This window comes from Phycomyces blakesleeanus, assembly GCF_001638985.1.
Source record: "Phycomyces blakesleeanus NRRL 1555(-) unplaced genomic scaffold PHYBLscaffold_20, whole genome shotgun sequence".
Classification (NCBI taxonomy): Eukaryota; Fungi; Mucoromycota; class Mucoromycetes; order Mucorales; family Phycomycetaceae; genus Phycomyces; species Phycomyces blakesleeanus.
Window position 1 is genome coordinate 232330 of NW_017265153.1, and position 20406 is coordinate 252735.

At 35.1% G+C, this 20406-nt stretch overlaps 6 protein-coding genes across 6 annotated transcripts; 3 read left to right on the top strand and 3 right to left on the bottom strand.

The window, feature by feature from the left end:
* Positions 1–76: 76 nt before the first annotated feature.
* Positions 77–1561, bottom strand: PHYBLDRAFT_79848 (hypothetical protein; the record flags this gene model as incomplete). The annotated part of the gene is made up of 4 exons (XM_018443512.1): positions 1340–1561; positions 1122–1229; positions 551–860; positions 77–398 (listed from the first exon to the last, which is right to left on the bottom strand). The coding sequence occupies exons 1-4, from the start codon at positions 1545–1547 to the stop codon at positions 77–79; spliced, it is 948 nt and encodes a 315-aa protein (XP_018287843.1). The 5' UTR covers positions 1548–1561.
* Positions 1562–2212: 651 nt separating this feature from the next.
* On the top strand, positions 2213–6177 carry PHYBLDRAFT_135478 (Cullin). Its single transcript, XM_018429722.1, has 18 exons — positions 2213–2377; positions 2573–2688; positions 2800–2903; positions 2968–3037; positions 3121–3194; positions 3249–3347; positions 3457–3764; positions 3861–3976; positions 4091–4321; positions 4405–4471; positions 4556–4666; positions 4727–4809; positions 4898–5005; positions 5078–5303; positions 5381–5607; positions 5706–5804; positions 5870–5910; positions 6004–6177. Exons 1-18 carry the CDS (start codon positions 2245–2247, stop codon positions 6056–6058), a joined length of 2268 nt encoding a protein of 755 aa, XP_018287844.1. The 5' UTR covers positions 2213–2244; the 3' UTR covers positions 6059–6177.
* Positions 6178–6197: 20 nt separating this feature from the next.
* Positions 6198–7493, bottom strand: PHYBLDRAFT_148988 (hypothetical protein; the record flags this gene model as incomplete). Its single annotated transcript, XM_018432196.1, has 4 exons — positions 6198–6622; positions 6701–6786; positions 6927–7079; positions 7156–7493. The coding sequence occupies 4 exons, from the start codon at positions 7491–7493 to the stop codon at positions 6198–6200; spliced, it is 1002 nt and encodes a 333-aa protein (XP_018287845.1).
* Positions 7494–8693: 1200 nt separating this feature from the next.
* Positions 8694–10762, top strand: PHYBLDRAFT_148989 (hypothetical protein; the record flags this gene model as incomplete). Its single annotated transcript, XM_018432197.1, has 2 exons — positions 8694–9387; positions 9597–10762. The coding sequence occupies 2 exons, from the start codon at positions 8694–8696 to the stop codon at positions 10760–10762; spliced, it is 1860 nt and encodes a 619-aa protein (XP_018287846.1).
* Positions 10763–11366: 604 nt separating this feature from the next.
* On the top strand, positions 11367–11927 carry PHYBLDRAFT_148990 (hypothetical protein; the record flags this gene model as incomplete). The annotated part of the gene is made up of 1 exon (XM_018432198.1): positions 11367–11927. The coding sequence occupies one exon, from the start codon at positions 11367–11369 to the stop codon at positions 11925–11927; it is 561 nt and encodes a 186-aa protein (XP_018287847.1).
* A 2537-nt stretch (positions 11928–14464) lies between these two features.
* On the bottom strand, positions 14465–19278 carry PHYBLDRAFT_171826 (hypothetical protein; the record flags this gene model as incomplete). The annotated part of the gene is made up of 14 exons (XM_018436674.1): positions 14465–14525; positions 14636–14814; positions 14866–15001; positions 15072–15302; positions 15341–15459; positions 15849–15890; positions 16179–16221; positions 16878–16898; positions 17972–18041; positions 18205–18447; positions 18619–18749; positions 19032–19078; positions 19126–19173; positions 19216–19278. 14 exons carry the CDS (start codon positions 19276–19278, stop codon positions 14465–14467), a joined length of 1434 nt encoding a protein of 477 aa, XP_018287848.1.
* Positions 19279–20406: the final 1128 nt, after the last annotated feature.

The following is a 20406-nucleotide window of genomic DNA, read 5'->3' on the forward strand; positions in this document are numbered from 1 at the left end:
GTTGTCTGTTGATGTATTACTACTACTACTAGCTACTATTGCTAATAGTAATCATAGTAACTCTTGCTTTTTTTTATTACTCGGAAGATAGTACACATGTCTTGGACTTTGGATTGTAAATGGTCTGAACAAGGTACTTTTTGTCATCGATGGCAAGGTTGTAGCTTGCATTCTTTCCTTCAAGCTGATTAATGCTTCCGAACCATTGGGATTCCGTGACACCCTGACCAGAGCAGAAATCTCCAACCTCGACTTTAGTTTCGCCGTCCTTTATGATCCATGCATCGTCTCTAGGATCTGTCAATATATCCTGGACTTCATGAGAGAATATGGTGATAGCTGCATCGATTGAGGTACTGTTGTTGGGTGAATCTGCCTGGTTGAGGCTTGGAACACAACTACATTGTTTGTGCGATGTTAAGGAAAAAAATAATAATTATACATATTTCATCCAATTACAGCTTTGTTTTCCTTTTCCTTTCCCTTTCTTCTTCTTCTTCTTCTTTTTTGTTGTTATAATTATAATTATTATTATTATTAATTTTCTTACCTGTCTGTGCACGAGCCTGGGTAGCCAATATACATATATTGGAACTCATCACTGTAGCCATTGTAACCACAATGAGTGTTGCAAAATTCGGAGTCCTGTACATTCTTGGCAGCCAAAATTATGTAGAAGCCATCATTGTCTAATTGGTTGGTGGCATCAAGGTATCCCGAGTGAACAGCATCTGTGACAATTTGTTTATGGGTATTTGTGTCCGTCAGGTTGAGACCATGACTTCCTGAATCTGTGACAGCTGCAGCAAGACTAATGGGACCACTGATAGTCTTTCCATCGGCGTTAGGGTATTGTTTTACTAAAAGACAGATAAATCCAATTGTTAATATTATGTATATACATAGATATAAGTCAGTTTTTAAGAGTTTGTTTTCATTAATTCATTAATTTATTCATTCATTATTTCACGAAAACGAATGATGAAGTATGGCTTATGAATTATGAAGATGAAAAAGAGAACACTCGTACAAATGTATTTTTATATGTAATTGTTATTTCTATATATGTAAAATAAATTATATCTTAAAATATTAAATAGTAATAAAAAAAGATACTTTACATGTGTTGAACCAAGAGGTGCTTGATACGCGGTCCACAAAGTTCATAAATACACTTTGGTCAGTCTGTGATTCAGGAGAAGACCAGTCACCATAAAAGATTAGGTAAACTGGCTCAAGAGATATTAAGATTTGGTTTGAAATAAAGAGATAAAAAACAAACAAAACAAAAAGACAAAGAAAACAACAAAAGGGACAAAAATCGGGGTGTTTGGTTTACCATTAACTTTGTCAATGAGCATCTTTCCACCAGCATTCTTAAAGGTCTCTCCGTATTTTGTGGTAAGAGGTGTAGTGTTGGAGGTGGTGTCTGCGGCTGTGTCTGTAGTGGCTGTGGTAGTAGTAGTAGTACTTTGTTGGGCGGCGACAAGAATTGCCGAGAATAAAAGGGATACTGCTGTGGAAATGAACTTCATCTTGATCTGCATGCGTTTTGCTTTTTCTCTTTCAGTGGAGGAGAAAGTAAATAATTAGCACTAACAAGAAAAATAAATAAATAAGAGCTGTGCCTTTTTGATTCACTCAAATTAAAGAGTTTGTTCTAAATTTAGGTATCTTTCATGAGACACAGAGTCCGACTCGGACGAGCGATCGGACTGCTTAGCCCAAAAGAAAAAAAAGAAAAAAGCCCACACATCATTTCCAATTATTTCTTGATTATCCTTTCAGTTGCGTGTCCTTTTTTTTTTCTAACACACACACACATATATATATATATATATAGCTTATATATACTATATTATAAATTATTTTATTTTATTTTATATTGTATTATTTTGTATTATATAACATAATAATATAATATAACATAACATAACATAACATAATATTATAATATAATATATAATATTAATACATTGGGGCTGTGTTTAATGTACTTGCCTTATTCTTATTCTTATTCTTAATTTTTTTTTAATATTTTTCTTTTTGAGTAATGAATACAATGAGCAAAGGTAAAGGTTCGTCTTTGACTTACTATCGAATGTCACACGAAAGTTCATTCGTCCACATAAAGACACAACCAGGAAGCGAAAGGCATCGCTATCTTCATTGCAGCCAACCCTGAATCAATTCAATTTTCAGAACAAAGTACATTCAATCGATAAAAACGACACCACCGAATCCATGGTAATCGACAGTACACCTCTGGTTCTCAATAGTAAACCAATAAAAGAATCTGAAACACCTGGCAAACAAGCTCGAAGCAAATTCATGTCTCCTGTTCACACAAATGCTAAACTCTTGTGGGATTCTAAACGTGAGTCAATTTTTCTCACAAAAAAAAAGATCATAGATGGGCATTTATAGCTACATATATGTATACACACACATATATGAGCATGTAGTGTGTGAGACAAGAAGAAAAGAGTCTTTAAAGTCATAAATATATATATATACATACATACGTAAACATATATATATATATATATAAACTCATGTATATATATTGTAGCTTCTGTTACTACAGGAGAGGAATACTTGAAAGATGCCTGGAATACCCATGAGGCTCTTATTAAATCTATCTTGTCTGGGAAAACAATCAGTAGTGGCATGAATGATGCCTACATAGTAAGCGTCAATTACACACATACATACACAGACACATACACATAGCGAGAAATATTCGTATATTGAGATTGAGAAACCAGACAAAGTATCAGCACTGATCTTCTCATTTAGAAATGTGAGATTCTCTGTCGAGATGGAAGAAGTGCAGTTATATATTCGCGCGTAAAGAATGTACTTTCCCGTCATATTGATGGATTGGCCAAAAATTTGGGAGAGTATGTATGTTTAGGATGAGCTCAAGCCAACCATACTTACATAAACCCACCTTACTTCCTTCAGAATGGCTAGTTCGTATGATAACTTTCTTCAATACACGAACAAGTGCTGGAATCAATTGTCATTTGATCTGGTAAGCAAGTAGTTGCTTACAGAGAATCGTGGATACACATACATTTAAGGAAGAAGTCTGACATTATAAAAACTCTCTGGCAGCATCAATTAAAAAAATTATTCATGCCGATGGATAGAAGTTATATAGTTCAGTCAACAGAATACGATTCTATCATGTATGTCAACCCACCCGAAATAAGCTAAATAAGCTTCTAACATTGCTTTATTAGTGATCTTGGATATAGTCTATTCAAAGACAACTTGGTAAAGAATGACGCTATAAAAGAACGACTAGTTGCCAATATTCTCTACTATGTAAAAGTTGAAAGGTACACATAATATTTTATCTCTCTTTCTTCTCTCTGATATATATATATATAATGCACAGAGTAGCAAACCCAAAAAATTCATCTAAATCAATTCTGTGTTGCCATCCAGAGATGGTGGCACTGTAGACCAGCCGTTGATCAAATCTTTGCTACAAATGTTGATGACCCTATCTTTGTACTCCACCATATTCGAACCTCGATTTATTGAAGAGACGGCACGGTATTATGAGCAAGAGGGTCGTAGTCTAATCCAAAAAATCGACATTCCAAATTATCTTGTTCATGTCACAAGGCGCGTCAAAGAAGAAGGCGAGGATCGTAAACAAGCTTATTTGGATAAATCCACCGAAATCAGATTGGTACAGACAGTAAAGAATGAGCTGGTTTACCGAATGACCAACGATATTCTTTCCAAAGGTACAATATATACACATAAATAGTACTTAAATGGGGATACATTTACAAGAGAGAGAAAAAGAAATACCTGATACTAATTATTATTATTTTTATTAGGCTTTGATTCTATGGCAGATGAAATGAAGCTAGAGTCCCTCAAGACATTGTATGATTTATTGTCTCCAGAAAAGGACCGGACAGAGTTACGCCAGGTATTTGGTAGTTACATAAAGGTGGGTAAAGAATTGTATGCTGTGAAGCTTATTCACAATATTATTATTATTATTTTTTAAAAAAAATATCGAAAGACAATAGTAACCATTGATTCAATAATTCAAATTTTGTAGAAACGAGGCATAGAATTCATCAAAGACCCATCAAACGACAACGCCATGATTGTCACATTGCTGGACCGAAAACAAAGAGCTGACACGATTATGGAAAAATGCTTTGATAATAATATTTTATTCGCAAATACAGTCAAGGAGAGCTTTGAAACATTCATTAATTCTAGAAACAACAAACCTGCAGAATTGATAGCCAAATACATTGATTCAAAGCTGAGGATGAGTGAAAAGGTAAAAATAAAGAGAAACAAAGATGTCTAGATTGGCATTGTAGCTACCATGTACTAAAAAAAAAGATATTACTATGTTCTTAGAAAAAAGCAGAGGTTGACATGGAGAAAGTACTGGACGACGCCCTTGCCATATTTAGGTTTACCCAAAGTAAGTTCTACAACCATTCTCCCCTAATATGGATAGTTTAATGTAAATTAACCTTTCGTTTTCTCTATATCTTCTTTCTCAAAGGTAAAGACATCTTTGAGGCTTTCTACAGAAGATTCTTTGCTCGAAGGCTTTTGTCGACCTTTGATGTATCTGAAGAAGCAGAAATGAGTATGATAACAAAACTCAAATCAGGTATGCCTAAATAACTACAAAACAAACCTCGTGTCTAATGCATTGGCTTGCATTAAATAGAGTGTGGCCCGGATTTTACAAAGGATTTAGAAATTATGTTTAAAGACATGTCTATTTCATCTGAACTCCAAGCAAAATTCAGGGTAAGGCAAATAGAACAATCTATCCACCACATACATACATACATACATAGTTACATACATATTAATCGTATATTGTTTTGGTGTACAGGAAGCCACAATTAATACTGATGTATACGACAAAACGATGAACGTTATCATTTTAACATCCAGTGCTTGGCCAAACACACCGAAGCATGAAGCTATTTTACCACCCAAAGTAACCTAACAACCATTTTAACCATTATTTTCTAGATTACTCATTGTTCTATATACATGTACATACGTTTAGTTGGCCGAGTCCCAGGAAGTATTTAAGCAATTCTATGTTTCAAAATTCAAGGGTAAAAAGCTCACTTGGCACAATGCCTTGGGTCAATGTATACTTCGGGTCAGATTCCCTCGAGGCGTAAAAGAACTCTCGACCAGCTTATTCCAATCGATCGTCTTGTTTCTATTCAACGACGAAACAAAAGAAACTATTAGTTTCCCAGAAATAGCAACTGCTACAGGCATAGGTAATTTGTTTGTTTCTTTTTGTACTCTTTTGATTGAACAATGACTGATTATATTTATATTTATAATTTAAAAACAGATGAAAAGGAACTTCGACGAGTTCTGCAATCCTTGGCGTGTGGCCAATCCCAAGTGTTAACAAAAACACCTCCTGGAACAGAAGTCAAGGACACAGATGTATTTGCATACAATGCAGACTTTTCCGCTGCCCGTCCTCGTGTTAAGATCAGTCCGATAATCAGTGATACATCAGCAGAAGAGAACAAAGATACGGAGAATAGTGTATTGTTTAATCGACAATGCCAGGTAAGAACACCAATGAAAAACCAGAATATTAAATCGTGCATTACATGTTTAACTCACATATCCCTTTCTTTTTGTTTATCTGTATGTATGTGTTTAAGATCGATGCTGCTATTGTTCGAATCATGAAAGCCAAAAATAAGCTTTCTCATGGCGCCTTAGTAAATGAATTGTTTGCGACTCTTAGATTCCCAATCAATGTAAGGCATCTACAAGTTATGCGTCTTAAGAAAATAAGAACGTGTGTTAATACTCTATCTGTTAGGCCTCTGACATCAAGAAGCGTATCGAATCCCTTATTGAAAAGTAAGCCTTTTTATTTTATTTTATTTTTTACTATTTCTTACAAAACGACGACAATCAACAATAACTTTTATCAATGCATTGTCTTTATTTTAGGGAATTTCTGTTACGCGATGAAGAAGACAATTCAGCTTACATTTATAATACCTGATTTATAATTTTTTCTTTTCTTTATAAAAAAATGCTAAACATTTTATCTTAACGCTTACTTTGTTCATTTATTTATATAACACATACAATAAATCGCCATTTAAGTCAATAAAACAGATCAAATCAAATTCCATTATTATTTATTCAGTTGATTTGGACGGTAGATTTTTCATTGTAGCGGCAATGCGTTCAAGAACAATACCCTGAATGACATCAATTGACCGTTGCAGATGTTCCATATTCACTTGGATGACGTTAAATGAAGGTAAGTGGTCTGTAAGATTTGCCTGTCTCTCCTTGTTGGTTTTCAACAAAGAAGCTTGCCATTCCTCAATACGCTTAAATGCATTATCCACACACTCATTTGGGAGTGTACAAGTCTCATCTACTAACTGACGGTGTAGGCTTGATTCAGATATTGTTAGTAAGAAGGGTGCAATTATAACCGTCTGGCTTTGGTCTACAAATTGGTGCATCTGGTCGAGCAGCTTGTGATTCACCAAGTCGCCTTCGATTATGATAGACTTTCCATCTGTGACAGATTTGCAAACGTCAGAATTTAAACCTATATATAGAAGCATACACACACAGGACTTTTTTTTTAGGAAATGAAACGTAATACAAATAATCTCTGTTTCCTTACCTCGACAAATCAATGTACACTCATTTTCTAACAGATCCATGGCATCTTCTGTGTCTTGAGTCCACAGAGAAGAAGGAGTCGTACCACTACAGTACAGAAAAAAAATACATATGTATATGCACATTGAAAGAGAGAAAAAAAAGGAAAAAGAGACAGAGGTAGGAGAAGGATAGAGGTCTCAGGAGAAGAGGACATGTTGGGCAGTTTTTCAGAATGTGTCACTCACTCCATAATGGTATGCATCAAATCATAGACAACATCTGTCTTTAGTACTGAAGACAGGTTCAATCGTTCGGACAAATAAGTTGCAATGCTTGATTTTCCTGTAGAGCTTGTACCCGCCAGCAAAATTACAAGCGGTATACGTTGATGGTGGAAGCTAGAATATATATATATATTGTATTAGTCTTTTTTGATTACTAATAATAACAATAAGAGGATAAATGTCTGTATACCTTGCCATTGTTCTATACCATTGAACGTGTTCAGAGCCATAGCCGTGCTGTTGGAATAAATCGAATAATTCGCTTTGTAGAGCTTTCTGGGTAACGTTGAGCTGAGCTTTATCAACTAGTCTTTTCTTTAGATCGAGTGCGATTCTGAGGGCATGTCCGTATTTAATTCTTGCTGCCATGAGCATGCGACAGAGTAGGAATCTTGAAAGGACATAGTAATGTTGTTCGGAAAGGTGTACACGCACCTTGACAAAGTCGTATTTTGAGGCAGAGTTCTTTTGTTTCTTGTTTTCAGTGAGTTTTCTTTTTCTGCAAGTCGAGTTCTTGTGGAAGCCCATCCTCACCCCATGCTGTTGCTATAATATAACAAGTAAAATAAAGTAAGATAGAATAATAAAAATAAAATAAAATAAAATAAAATAAAATAAAAAAATTAAAAGTAGAGAGCTAAAAAGGAAAGTATCAAGCCTATCATGACCAGTTTAATGATTCTGATTTTTTTTCTTGATTTTTCAAGTTCCGCTTAACTCAGGCAAGAATTTGTATGTGACTACATTTGTAGGACCTTTTAAAGAGGTAAGAAATGAGACCCAGAAATATGTGAAAGTGAGTTTTCCGATTCCTCTCGTTGTGTGTAGAATTCTAAATCTTAAGATATCCAAAATGGAAACAAGAAAGAACTTGGCTTTTTAGAGTTCAGTCTCTTTATCTACCTTACTTCTTTACTGTCCTCATATAAAAAACCTTTATTTTTTTGAATTTAAAAGAACAATTGAACAATAGATCCTCTTTTCTATAATAAAATATTCGATTTTACTGTCGGTTATCATTTTATTTATCTTATTAAACAAGAAGTAAATGTATCACCGGTTTTGCTTACCGACCCCTCTCTTCCTCTCCTCTCCTCCCCCCCAGAATCTATCATACATACATACATACATACATATATATATACCCCTCTCTATCTATAATCTATCTATCTCTCTCTCTCTCTCTCTCTCTCCCCTCTACCCCCTTTGCCACCACAGTAAGTGTAAGGGTAGTACATCCAAAAAAGAATTAAGGACATGGCAATACAATTGTCTCCTTGTTTCGATTATCTTGCAAAAAAATAAATAAAAAAAAACAAGAAATGATAGTCGAAATTGGTTACCTCTTGACGCTAGAAAACGAGTAATATTACGTGTTTGACCGTTCAAACTACAAGAAATAAATAAACTAGCAAAAACCACAGAGATACTTAAAAGGAAGATAGAGGAAAGGGGTTTACAAGTGTTGCAGCCGTTTGGCTTGTAAAGAAGTCATTAGAAAAGGGCTTTAGTTATGATCTCAATAACCCTTTATTTTTATCTTTTTTTTTTCTTACTCTGTTTTTAAGAAGGAGGTCACCCTTAATAAATGCATCTTTGTTCTTTCCATCTTCACCCCTTTCCAATCCTCTTGTGCTTCTTCTTTCTCACAAGTTTGTCTCATTTGCCACCTCGCTCTTCTTTCTCCCGCTTTCTCCCTGTTTTCCTGTCAGATTTTTTAGCACACAAATGGTGGCTAAACAATCACGACCACGTCGACCTTCTTCCAGTCGATCCTCAGCAGGATCAGGCAATGCTCGACCGGATCGATCGCACAGCAAACGGCGTTCATCTCACCATCGTCGCCTGTCTGAGCGACAAAGTACGTTGATGACCATGACAGAGGAAGAAGAATTAGAAGACTCTCAGACCAGCCCGGCATTCTCTAAAACTCACCTGCCAACCTTTCCAGCCCGCGTCGCTACCCGGTCTTCAGACCAACGTAGATTATCTGCACCAGTCGGATCTCTATCCAATGTTCCACGGCTATCAATTGCTGAGCGCTTTATGTCTCCTTCTGCAGACAAGTCGACGGCCTCTTTGCCAAAGGTGATCATCCCCACTCGCGTCAACTCTTCTCAGTCATATGAACGACCACACACCAACACTTACAGCACCAAAGAAGAGGGTCGACCAGCCGTTCCTATGGCAACCGTTCTATCTCGACACTCTCACGACACAGACACTTACATGAGCTGTCTATCAGGCAACACATCTTTCCGTGGATCACTTTTATCCTCCCCCGATCCACGAAGATTGACAATCGCTAGTGCCTTTATGTCGATCAAAAAGGTTGATTCTGAAGGTGGGGAACACAGACCAGGGATCCCCCTTTTTCAAGAGGCTTCACAGTCTAGCAGTATTGAACGAGATGCGACACCACGTATGTGTTATTTTCCCTCTCTCTCTCTCTTTATCTATCTGTGTGTGTGTTTTTATGTGCGATTATTTGATAAATACACTCTGTTGTTGTTGTTTTTGTAAAGTAACTTTTTTGTACTTGATTAAGCATTCTTATAATTTTTTATTATTACTATTACTATTACTATTACTATTATTATTATTATTATTATTATTTATAAATTATTATAGTTGGGTCGATCTATCAACATGAAAGCACTGTGGCACCCGTTACTTCACGACGCTCTAGCACTCTATCAGATCCACGCTTCCATCTCAACCTCAATACTTCGCCTACAAGTACAGTTAAACTTTCAACTATAGATCATAGACACAGCCATCGAGTATGGGGAAGTGAAGTGACACTTGATGGTAGAGCCGAGAAATACAAGCGACAACAATTATCCGGAGGTGATGAACGAGATGTGGGAAAAGAAAACGACTCTCGGTCAGAATCACATCGCTTCTATTCAGTAACCCAGCCAACATATGAAAAACATTATTCGAATAGTGAGTTGCGGTATGACGATATTGATCTATTTGCTGTCGAGAGAGGGCCTCCGCCACCTAAACGTAAACACATTCAAGAGCCATTAGAAGCCGATTATACCCATGGAATTTGGCTTGGCTGCTGTTTCTTTGGCTGGAGAAGAGGTTATAGATCTAACCCTTATGATGCTAAAGAATCTCGAGCTGCCGCTGGTCGTGGGCACTGTCGACACAGAGCATGGGTTATTTGTGTGTTTTTGGGTCTGCTGGTAGCTGGACTTGTTGTGTCATTTATATGGCCACGCATCCCTCTCATGCGCATTGAGGGTGCGTCGGCCACTCTTTCAGCCAAGATTACCCAGACTCGTCAAAACGACCGGGTTGGCAATGTAGCCTTTGAGAGCGAATGGCTTGTGAATATTACAGTCGACAACCGACACAATTATCTGCCAACACGGCTTACCCGGCTTCAGGTAGTTGCCAAGGACTCCTTGACCGGACTTGTGATTGGCAAGGGTGTACACAATAACGATGCAACCCCGGAACCAATAATCCTTCCAGAAAGAAGAATATCGATGATACAGGTGCCTGTTCACCTGAATTACCAAGCGCGCGACGCTTCTGATACCACCTTTGTTAATCTGGTCAATGCCTGCTTCTCACAGTCCGTAACTTCATCAGAAAACGATGCCAATAATACCCTAACACCATCTCAAACCATAATTCCAGTGTCAATACAACAGCACCGAGAATCTCTCCAGCTTCATTTCTGGATGACACTCTCCATTACTGGACTAGATTGGACTGGCTATCGTCCCACCGTAATTGCCACTCCTGCTTCTGGTGGATTTGCATGCCCACTTTCATAGTTTGGATCTTTCTTCGCTTTCCTTCTACTTCCTATTTTTCTTTACCTAAAAACAACAACAACAACAACAACAACAATAACACCGATACCGATACCAATACCAATGCCATCAACACCAATGCCATCACCATTATCATCAACAGCAATAACAGCAAAAAAAAAACAGTATTTGGTCTAGCTATTTTACTTTTTTTTTGTTGTTTTTAGTTGTTGGTTTCATTTAACTTGATTTCTTTAAATGGACCAAAGATTGTAACGTAGTACACCCATTTCTCCCACTTCCGTCTCCCACACACGTCTTCATCTGTTAACTGTAATTCATGTCATCCATCATTATTAAATGCCTAATACAAGCTATATTTTTACCTTTTAAAAACAAAAACCAAAAAAAAATACAAAAGTAACTAGAGATTTTGGGGGAATAAAAAAAAAGAAGGGCACCTGATAATGAAACAGTAGGAAAAGAAACAATGACAGTCTATTGGTGGTCATGCCATAAAAACAGGTTCTAGAGTTTTTTTTTTCTTTAAACCTTCTTTGTCCTTTTTTTTTCCTACCTCTTATTGTTTCAAACTCTTACCACGTTCACAACAATCTGTCTGTCAATGGGAGCTTATAATTCACTGTTACCTTGGCAATGGACCTTGGTTGGTATTGCAATTGCCTTGGTTATTTGCCTGGGTATTCTTATTTGGCGCTTTGGCTGTAAAAAGAGATTTGGCATTGAAAGCACCGGCTCGGACGCCTATCAACCTGGAACTGAAGTACCAAGTCCACCAGTGTGTGTACAATTAACAAAACCCGGGGATCACGAAATCGACTACAGAAATGTAGAATATTCAACTGGGTTATCAGCACCTCCGCCACGAATACAGCCTCGTCACATCGGTTCTAATGAATATACCTGTCCAGTACCATCGCAGAAAACTGGCCGAATATGCTCTCTTTCACTAGTATCAGAAGGGGTTCTGCCAGCTTCTAACCATATGCTTTCCAAAAATCATGGTTTCTGTTCTTCTTCTTCTGCTGCATCATCCGTATATTCTACAGATATATCCCTGGTACGAACACTGACATCTAGCCAACCACCTACTGCCAATACACGACACAATTCTCCGTTCAATAGTTCCATGCGAGGTCCAACACCACCATGGACAAAATCTTAGAGAATATAAAATTTGTTACAGATGTTTTTGTGCACTTTGAGACCTGGTCAAAGTATGTTCATGTATATATAGATATATACACATGTGTGTGTTATAGATAGATAGGAAGAGCCATTGGATTTATTCCAATGTGAATTGACAGTAGAGTTATCTATTGGTCACCTGTAGATATAATAGATGTAGATATAATAGAGGCTGTTATGGTTATCGCTATAAATATATCAGCACTTTTTTTCCCTTTTTTCCCCCTCTCCAATCAGCGAATCGAATAGGGAACAATGAATGGAATTCACACACTAAAGCTCTATTGGTCAACCCACATACACACACACACACACATATATATATATATCAAGAAACTATTTGTTTAGTTTATTTTGATTAGATACCATAAAGGAAGCAACCGGTGTAAATATGAAGATCACTATACTTGTAGTATAATATACTTCTTTACCATCCTTTGAAAGCTACATAGATATAATCCATACCCATGTATATATTAATAATAATATATTTCAGTTGGGCTACTTTGGATTTGTACTCATTTGAATACTTATATATTTTTTGTTATATTTATTTATATCCAAATATAGAAGCTAATTGTGAGACACAACGAATCGGAACAAGTGCACAGAATATACTTGACTTTAATTTAAAGTGAACAGGTTGGTCGGATGAATACGATCGATCCAGGGCAATTATGAAGCCTTTGTGTTTTTATGTTTGAATTTTTACCGAAAATATACATCTATAGATTGTTCAACTCTTGTTTCTACCAAGGTTTTGTTCTATTATCATCTATATCTATGTATTAGTAAACGCACATGCACCCTATCTTAGTACAATGTTGCTACTGGAATGCAATCTCAGTCCAGGCATATAGAATACGAATGAGTTTGTTTTGTGCAAAGTGAACTTGAAATAAAAAAGGAACCACATCTTTAGATGGATCAAGTCCAAAGTCGCCGATACAATTCAAAAAATATATAATCTGAAAAAAAAAGGGTCTCAACTAAAGATTAACCACAAACAGAAAAATCTGGATGGACCGTGTAATCTCCGTCCAAGCACAAAATTTTATTTTTCTTCTTAAAGAATATACTTTATTTACACAAGTCTTCTATCCTCTCGGTAAATAGGCTCAAGTAGTAATCATTTCATTTAGACAAAATACGATAAATGCCTCTTGCTGCTTCTTTAAAAAAAAAATCTGTAGCAAACTCTAAGATTGGCATTGCTCATGTACTCCAAACCTATTTCCTCAGCATGCCCATTTTGATCTGTCACCAATCTCTATAGAAGTTATTCTTAGCCATGCATTGCTTCATTTTAGCCATAGGTTATAGTTACATAATAAATATTAGGGGGTTTCCTTATCTCTTTAGTTAGAAGTTCAGATTAGGATTCTTATGGCGGGTGTTAAACCTGTGTCCAATGAAAGTGAATATAAAATGGAAATTATTGAGTCCCCCTTTTTAATTAACCGTCTTATTCTTGTACCTGATATTTTATTATAAACAATTAAGTTATGTTATATCACTTATATTGAGCATTTCTTCTTTTTTTTATATAAGATCTGGTATCTAAGCTAGAGGTATGTAAGAGAGGCAAATAAATTGATAATTTTTTTGCTTCAAGTATTTCAAGACGCCATAATGAGCAATCCTCAATTTCAATCCGAAAGCTTTTTTCTTCAGATTAAATCTACATATTTTAATTCTATTCAGGTTATTCTAAGCCAATCATTTTATTATTTAAACACCCGATTTCCGAATCCTAATCTGAATTTCTATCCAAAGAGATAATGAAACCCCCTAATGTAATAAATTTTAGTTTTTTGTGTCTTCAAAGAGCTGACCAAATGAAGGTGAAAATACTACAACTACCTGGAAAAGCTTCTTTATACACTCTTTTTTTTTTTTTTTTACAAATTATTCGCGCATTTTCATAAAACAAAAACCTTTATTATAATGGACGTCGGTTTAATCAGCCATCAAACCTTTGCGTAGAATATCTACAAAACCCTGCAAGGTCTGAGAAAAGAATTTGATTACAAAGCGTCTCTGATCCATAATGTGAGTGTTTCTTTTTCCAGCAGTGCTTCTCGTTTAAGTTTACTTTTTTTTTTTTTTTTTTTTTTACAAACAGACCAAAATTGTTCAATGGGGTTTAACTTCAGGGGAATATGATGGTAGATAAACGCAGCCCATATCTACGACCTTTAATAATTTTTCTTATATCATTATTTTTATGGATTGGTACATTATCAATCTCCATTTTTTTAACCTAGTTGTTGCAGGTGGAATATTTTTGTTGTTGTTTCTTGCTGAGTAATTGCTGATACACAAAAGGTAGGTCAAATAGATAAAATGAAACAAGTACAAGTCTGTGAGAATCCCTTAGGATCAAGGTTTATTTTATAAGAGTAAAGCATTTCAAAATAGAGTTATTGATATATGAATGATTGTCTAAGGTTTTGTAATGTTTGTATTATTTTGGCATTAGATAGGAATATTACGATTTATTTGTTAGACATTTCACCTAGTGTAGCGTATTTTTAAGGTTCTCTCGGTAACTACTCGACGCGCTATAATGAATCTAGATAAAGATACGTCGTGTGTCATAATATTTTTAAAAAAAAGAATACAACGATAATGGAAGTATAAAGAATGATGCAGGGAAAAAATCAATAGTGAGGGGGGGAATACATTGGGCCAAGCTTTCCGATACCTTCACCATCATCCTCTTTCGTCAACTTCAAAATTATTGGGTTGACGATAGCGCTGAGCTGGGTACATTCTTGAGGATTATATCGATATTTTGCGCTATTTATTTGATGATCTTTCTTTACTTTTATAATATCTTCCACCGCATTTTCCAACAAATACTATTTACGAGGTTATTTATCATGTCTAATTCATTCAAGTACGCTTATTACCTTTACGTTCCAACAAAATTCAATTAATCGTGGAACAAACATAGCCCGATCTTCAAAATCAGGGCGAATTTCCAAACAGTGTTCTCTCCAAAAGTCGTAAAGCCCATCTTGATAACGCACACTCCACAAATGCAATCTTGTTTCTGCTCACATGTATATGCAAAAATATTAGAATTCATTATGATATCTGACAAATGATACATTACCTGCGGCATGAATAAAAAAATACCTTGACCGGACTAAGCTTGTCAACAGACGCGAACGAGAAATCGTCGGCAACGCACTTAAGCATTGAAAGGACACCGTACATTCCTTTATGGTGGTCCAGTTTAATCTTGACCTTGTCGCTGTTTGTGAAATGACCAGAAGTTTCGAGTAAAGCAAGTTCTAGCTTCTTTAATCCAAAAAGCTTTATCAAGCCATCCGATTTGTATAGACTTATATGATCTAGGGGTATAAAATTTATTCAGCTTACACATCAGTCAAAAGCTGTTCAAGGAATTCCATGTTACTGATGTTGTGGTGGCCACCTTCTTCCACTGATAGTAATAAGGTGAGAGAACTTATTTCCTTTTTAGCCTTGGCCAAATCATCCTAGATTTAAAAAAATGTTAAAAACACTTTGTTTGAAAAGTTATACGTACTTCACGACTCTTTCGCACATATCTCACTTTGGTCGGGGAAGACAGTGTGAAGATTTAGTCAATCTCTACGCTATCTCTTCTCGTCTTCGCTGCACTACAGCATATTCTCCCATCTGTCTCCCAATTGTTTCCTGTTTGACTTTAGGTCACTTTCCCCCTCCTAATAAAGCCAAGAAACCTTCAGATAAGTCCTATCTCTTTGCGAAGACGTGGCTACGGGATATGCTTTCTTGGGTTCTCACAATCTCTCACTATAAAATACAAAGCTCTCAAAAATAGCATATGACAGATAAATAAAGAGAGCCCAAAACAAAAGCCGTGACGTCCTCTTTTGCTTACGCAGCAATAGAGGCTCGTCAACTCTCTTGACCACAAAGCTCCCTACAAAAAAAACAAAAATATATATATATATTTTATGCGATTTTTTTTTGTATTTTGTTGGTGCGCGAATAATTTGTGAAAAAAGTGTATTCCAAATATATATGAAAAGAGTAGGTATTTGTCTAATAAGGCCATTCAGATACAGAGAGAGAGAGAGAGAGAAATCGTTGTTCGCCAAGCCATCACGGTTGATTGAGATCATTATTTACCCCTTTTATTGGTCTTTTTACTTTTCCTCATTCCTGGTACAAGGTTTTTACTCAGTAAGGCTCTATATACATCTTATACCATGTTTTCTTCTTGCCTTTTTAGCACAATTAATTCACCGCAGCTTCACAAGAAAAGAATTAAAATAAAAACATTCTAGAACTAAAAACACATTTCATATACTTGATACTAGATTTAGAGATAGCAATTTAAACCGCAAAAGATATGTATAAATAAATACAGGCGCACAGTCTTAACCCCCCTTCCTTATGTATAGGCGTAAATATATATAAATATATGTATGTATGTATAAAGATGTTTGTGGCTTTGAAGGAAAGAAGGAGTAATAATACTCACAAGTATTTAAGTCAAGTTATTAGACTAGACGTATATCCGTATTCATTTTATATTTATATTTCCATAAGAACTAGGTCATTTATAGGTAAGATCAACTACACTTCACATGTGTAGTTCATTTACTTCAACATATATAATTTTTTTTATTAGAATAAAAATGGCACCTCTTTAAACCTGTGAAGATATGCTGATGAATACCTTATATTCAAAAGGTTTAATATTAAACATTTTAGCCTTGTTTCTTTAAATTGCCAAAAGTCTCTTGACTTTCAACAAAAATAAAAAAAAAAAGACTTCTTTACAAGTGATAAAACTCAGTCAGAAATAGATAGATGAGCATAACTCCAAATTTAGGTAGCAAAATACTTACTTGTATTAGTAGCTTATAATTTCAATTCGTTACTCTCTTTTAAACATATTTACCGTTCAAGGAAAATTTGACACCTAAAAAAATAAAAAAATAAAGACTATTGACAATATTTCTATACTTGATTTTCGGACAAAATAATTTTTCATTTTCAGTCATAGTCAGATTTAAACTTGAGTTTAAATAAATTTTAATTCAGACTTTTTTTTTCTCAAGATATATGCAGTAGGAGTAGTCAATCATGTACAATCGTTCCAATGCCAATGGATAATAACAAGAAAAGTCCAAAAGACGAATTTTCAAAAACCAAAGGCCGTTTTTTTTTAATTTTTATTTTTTTGAAAAAGGAATATAGCATTCGAACCGACTCTCCATGAAAGTACTTCACAAAAACGTTTGCCGAGTACTGAAAAAAAAAACACTTGCAAGTACTGGAGAGGGACAGAATTACAAGCTTTAGCATTTTAAATAATCAAGTTCTCAGTTGCTTCGACTTTTGCTGTATTTGGCTGTGTTCTTGACAGCCTCCCAAAATTGCTCAAAAGGATTAAGCTCTAGAGAGTAAGGAGGGAGATAAATACTCTTGTATCCTCTTTCAACTAGTATCCTATCATCCTATCGATTTATATAATGGTGTGGAAGGGTGTATTATCTATTTCATCCATGTTTTTCAAGGCATTCAAGATAGTGCGATTTGGTAACTTCAATATCGTGTCGTCTTGAGATACTAACAGTGTCTTTGGTAAACAGTAGCAAATATAATTAGCCCTTCATTTAACTCAGGGAATCTATTTTTATTTTATTTTATTTTTATTTCTGGGTAGAGATTCGTTGGTGGTTTGGTCAAACTTGATCTGCCATTTTTCAAGCTTGTTATAGTAATCTCGTCAAGTATAAAATTCACGAAAGTCTGTGCAACTATTTATGTTTGCCTTGAAGTTTGGTATAGTGTGTCTTATCATTTTATTTGTTCAAGTTATTGAAATATTGTAATTATAAATGTAGAATAATAATAATAATAGGAAGAGGTAGAAGAGACAGACAGACAGACAGACAGACAGACAGACAGACAGACAGACAGACATTGCATTAATAAACTTTCAACAACATCAATAAAATCCAAAAAAAAAGGCAGGTTTATACCCTTTACCTTCCAATTTTTTTCTCAAATAATGTACGCCTGTTGTCATTCTCATTTATCATCAACTTAACATCAAATACTAAGCCAACAATGTGATTTTTGTAAAAGAGCAACGATTTTATAACATTTGTGATTATAGCAATGGAATTGCAATATAATAAAGTTCTGATTCTATCTTTTGGACGATGACCAATCTATTTCTTCTTTTGTAAAAGAATTGTTTGAATAAAATCGTCTTTTACTCCACAGATTTGCAAAAATGACAATTGTAATACTGGTTGGGTTGATGAGACTAAATGAATTGATCAAGTTGATGATGATCACTTTCGATTCCAAGAGTAATTTGTGATTGTCATTTAATGCTTTGTCTTGAGCCACACGTCTACCGGTTTCGATGCAGGTCCAGGCATAAAATCTATTCTTGATCAAAATCCCAAATTTTGTAATTGATCTTGAACGTAGTACCCTCAAGTCGTCTTTCACCACTAAAAAGAAATGACTAGACTAGAGATTTTAAGTCTTGCATATATTGCGTACATATGAACAGTAATATTTTTATGATCAGAAAAAAAGGAGTAAAAGCACTCTACTCCAAAAAAAAAGAAGCTCAAACCCATCTCAGAAAAGTTTTGGATTTAAGGGATAAGGTTCCACACTATATACAGATATTGGTAGGGATTGAGTATCTTCTATATGATTTAGTAGCTCCAGGTATGACTCTTCATCTTCATCACAATCAATGACTGTCTTCATAAATATTCCTGGATTTAGTTGTTCAAGATAAATTCTACCCAAAGGACATTTGTATTAGTATTGGACCATATACATTACATAAAGACGGCTACTTTACTTTTTCGAACTTATTCTGAATTGCATTCTTGGCAGTAGCTTTGAGGAGGGGGAAGTCAATAAAGACTGATTTTATAATTGTTTGCATATTACTGACTGCTTGTGTTGATTGTCCAGATGAGCCATTACTCGAGAGGCCATTTATATATTGTTCGTGGTTATTCTGTAGGATAAAGTGGTTGGATTTTATATGACGAAATGGAAGTACCAAGCTCTTTACTTGAACGACAGTCTTTGAGCTTTTGGACGGGCAAGCTTACGGACAGACTAACACGAAAGAAATGAAAAGAAAGCGTCTAGTAGCCCATAATTACTTTCTTTATGCTATACACACTTTTTTGGAGATCATACTTTGATATTTGCTAAATGTTTTTTTTTAATAAAAAAAAAAGAGCTAATCTTACGGAGCCCACATTTTCTGGTGAGAGACTGCATTTTGATTCTCGTGGACCACAAGTTGTGCCCATATTGTTACGATTATTGTCTGGGACGGCCTGTAATGACTTGAATATCTTTGCTTCTATTTATTTTATTTTTTTCAATGACAAACCTTGGGTCACTTTTTTGGTAATATAGATACAATAGGTGAAAGAAAGAGAAAGACATCATGCGCCTAAGAAAGGCCAATAAGCAATAAAATATTAAACAAGCTTGCGTCCCAAAGTCTGTAATGACAAAATTTTCTCTTGTATTCATCTGCATAGCTGGCTATTGCTGACATAGTGTATTTGTGGTTATTTTCTTTTTCTTTTTTTATTGTCAAGTATAAATTCAAGGCGTAAACGGCCATTTCAATACGAATATTCTAGATCTTAAAAAAAGCCTGAATTAAAACTGATTTAGTCTGAAATTAAAAGCTGACTATGGCTGAAAATAAAAAATAACCTTGTCCGAGAAATCCGAAAAGGTCCGATTTTGTTTTTTTTTTGTAAAGGGTACGAAAAACCAAGTAGAAATATTATTGTACATGCTATTTTTTTTATTGCACTTTCTCAACGGCATTATAGCTATAGTTCAAGTCAGCTTATTACTATTATTGTTAACATTATATTTTCGAAAAGTTTTATTACGATCCGACAAAGAATCGCTTATGTTGATAAAGAAGTCTTTAAAGGCATTTGAAACAAATCGAAATCTGAATCAATTTTTTGAATGAAACCAATTGGTCAACAATAGGGTCCCCCTCTCCCCCTTATCCATCTTTGTCCCCCATTTTTCAGATCCCAAGAAATGCTTTTTCCCATTATGAGCAAAACATTCATCCTGTATACAAGAATTCATTTTAGGAAGACAATTATACAAAAATTATGTGGTCGTGTAGCAGCAGAAGGGCACTTTATATATATTTTTTTTGTTCTAGCAAAGTTTGACCTGTGAATTCTCTTTCTTTGCCAAGTTTCTACATTTCTCCGCACCTTTATTTCAAAAATAAAATAAAATTGTGTTATCTGAAGTTGAATTAGGTAATACTTTAAAAACTAAGCTAGTACTTTTTTGGCACATTTCTAGCAATATTGTACACACACACACTTCTGAATTTAAACATGTCAAGCTATATGTTCGGTTTGTTAGCCAATAGGAATGCTTGATGTCTT

What these genes read in the sequence shown, in the direction of transcription:
- PHYBLDRAFT_135478 (XM_018429722.1), top strand. Translation starts at nt 2,245, where the DNA reads ATGGTAATCGACAGTACACCTCTGGTTCTCAATAGTAAACCAATAAAA. An exon ending in ATCAATTGTCATTTGATCTG is followed by an intron (nt 3,038 to 3,120) that starts GTAAGCAAGTAG and finishes ACTCTCTGGCAG; the next exon opens with CATCAATTAAAAAAATTATT. An exon ending in AGCAACTGCTACAGGCATAG is followed by an intron (nt 5,304 to 5,380) that starts GTAATTTGTTTG and finishes ATTTAAAAACAG; the next exon opens with ATGAAAAGGAACTTCGACGA.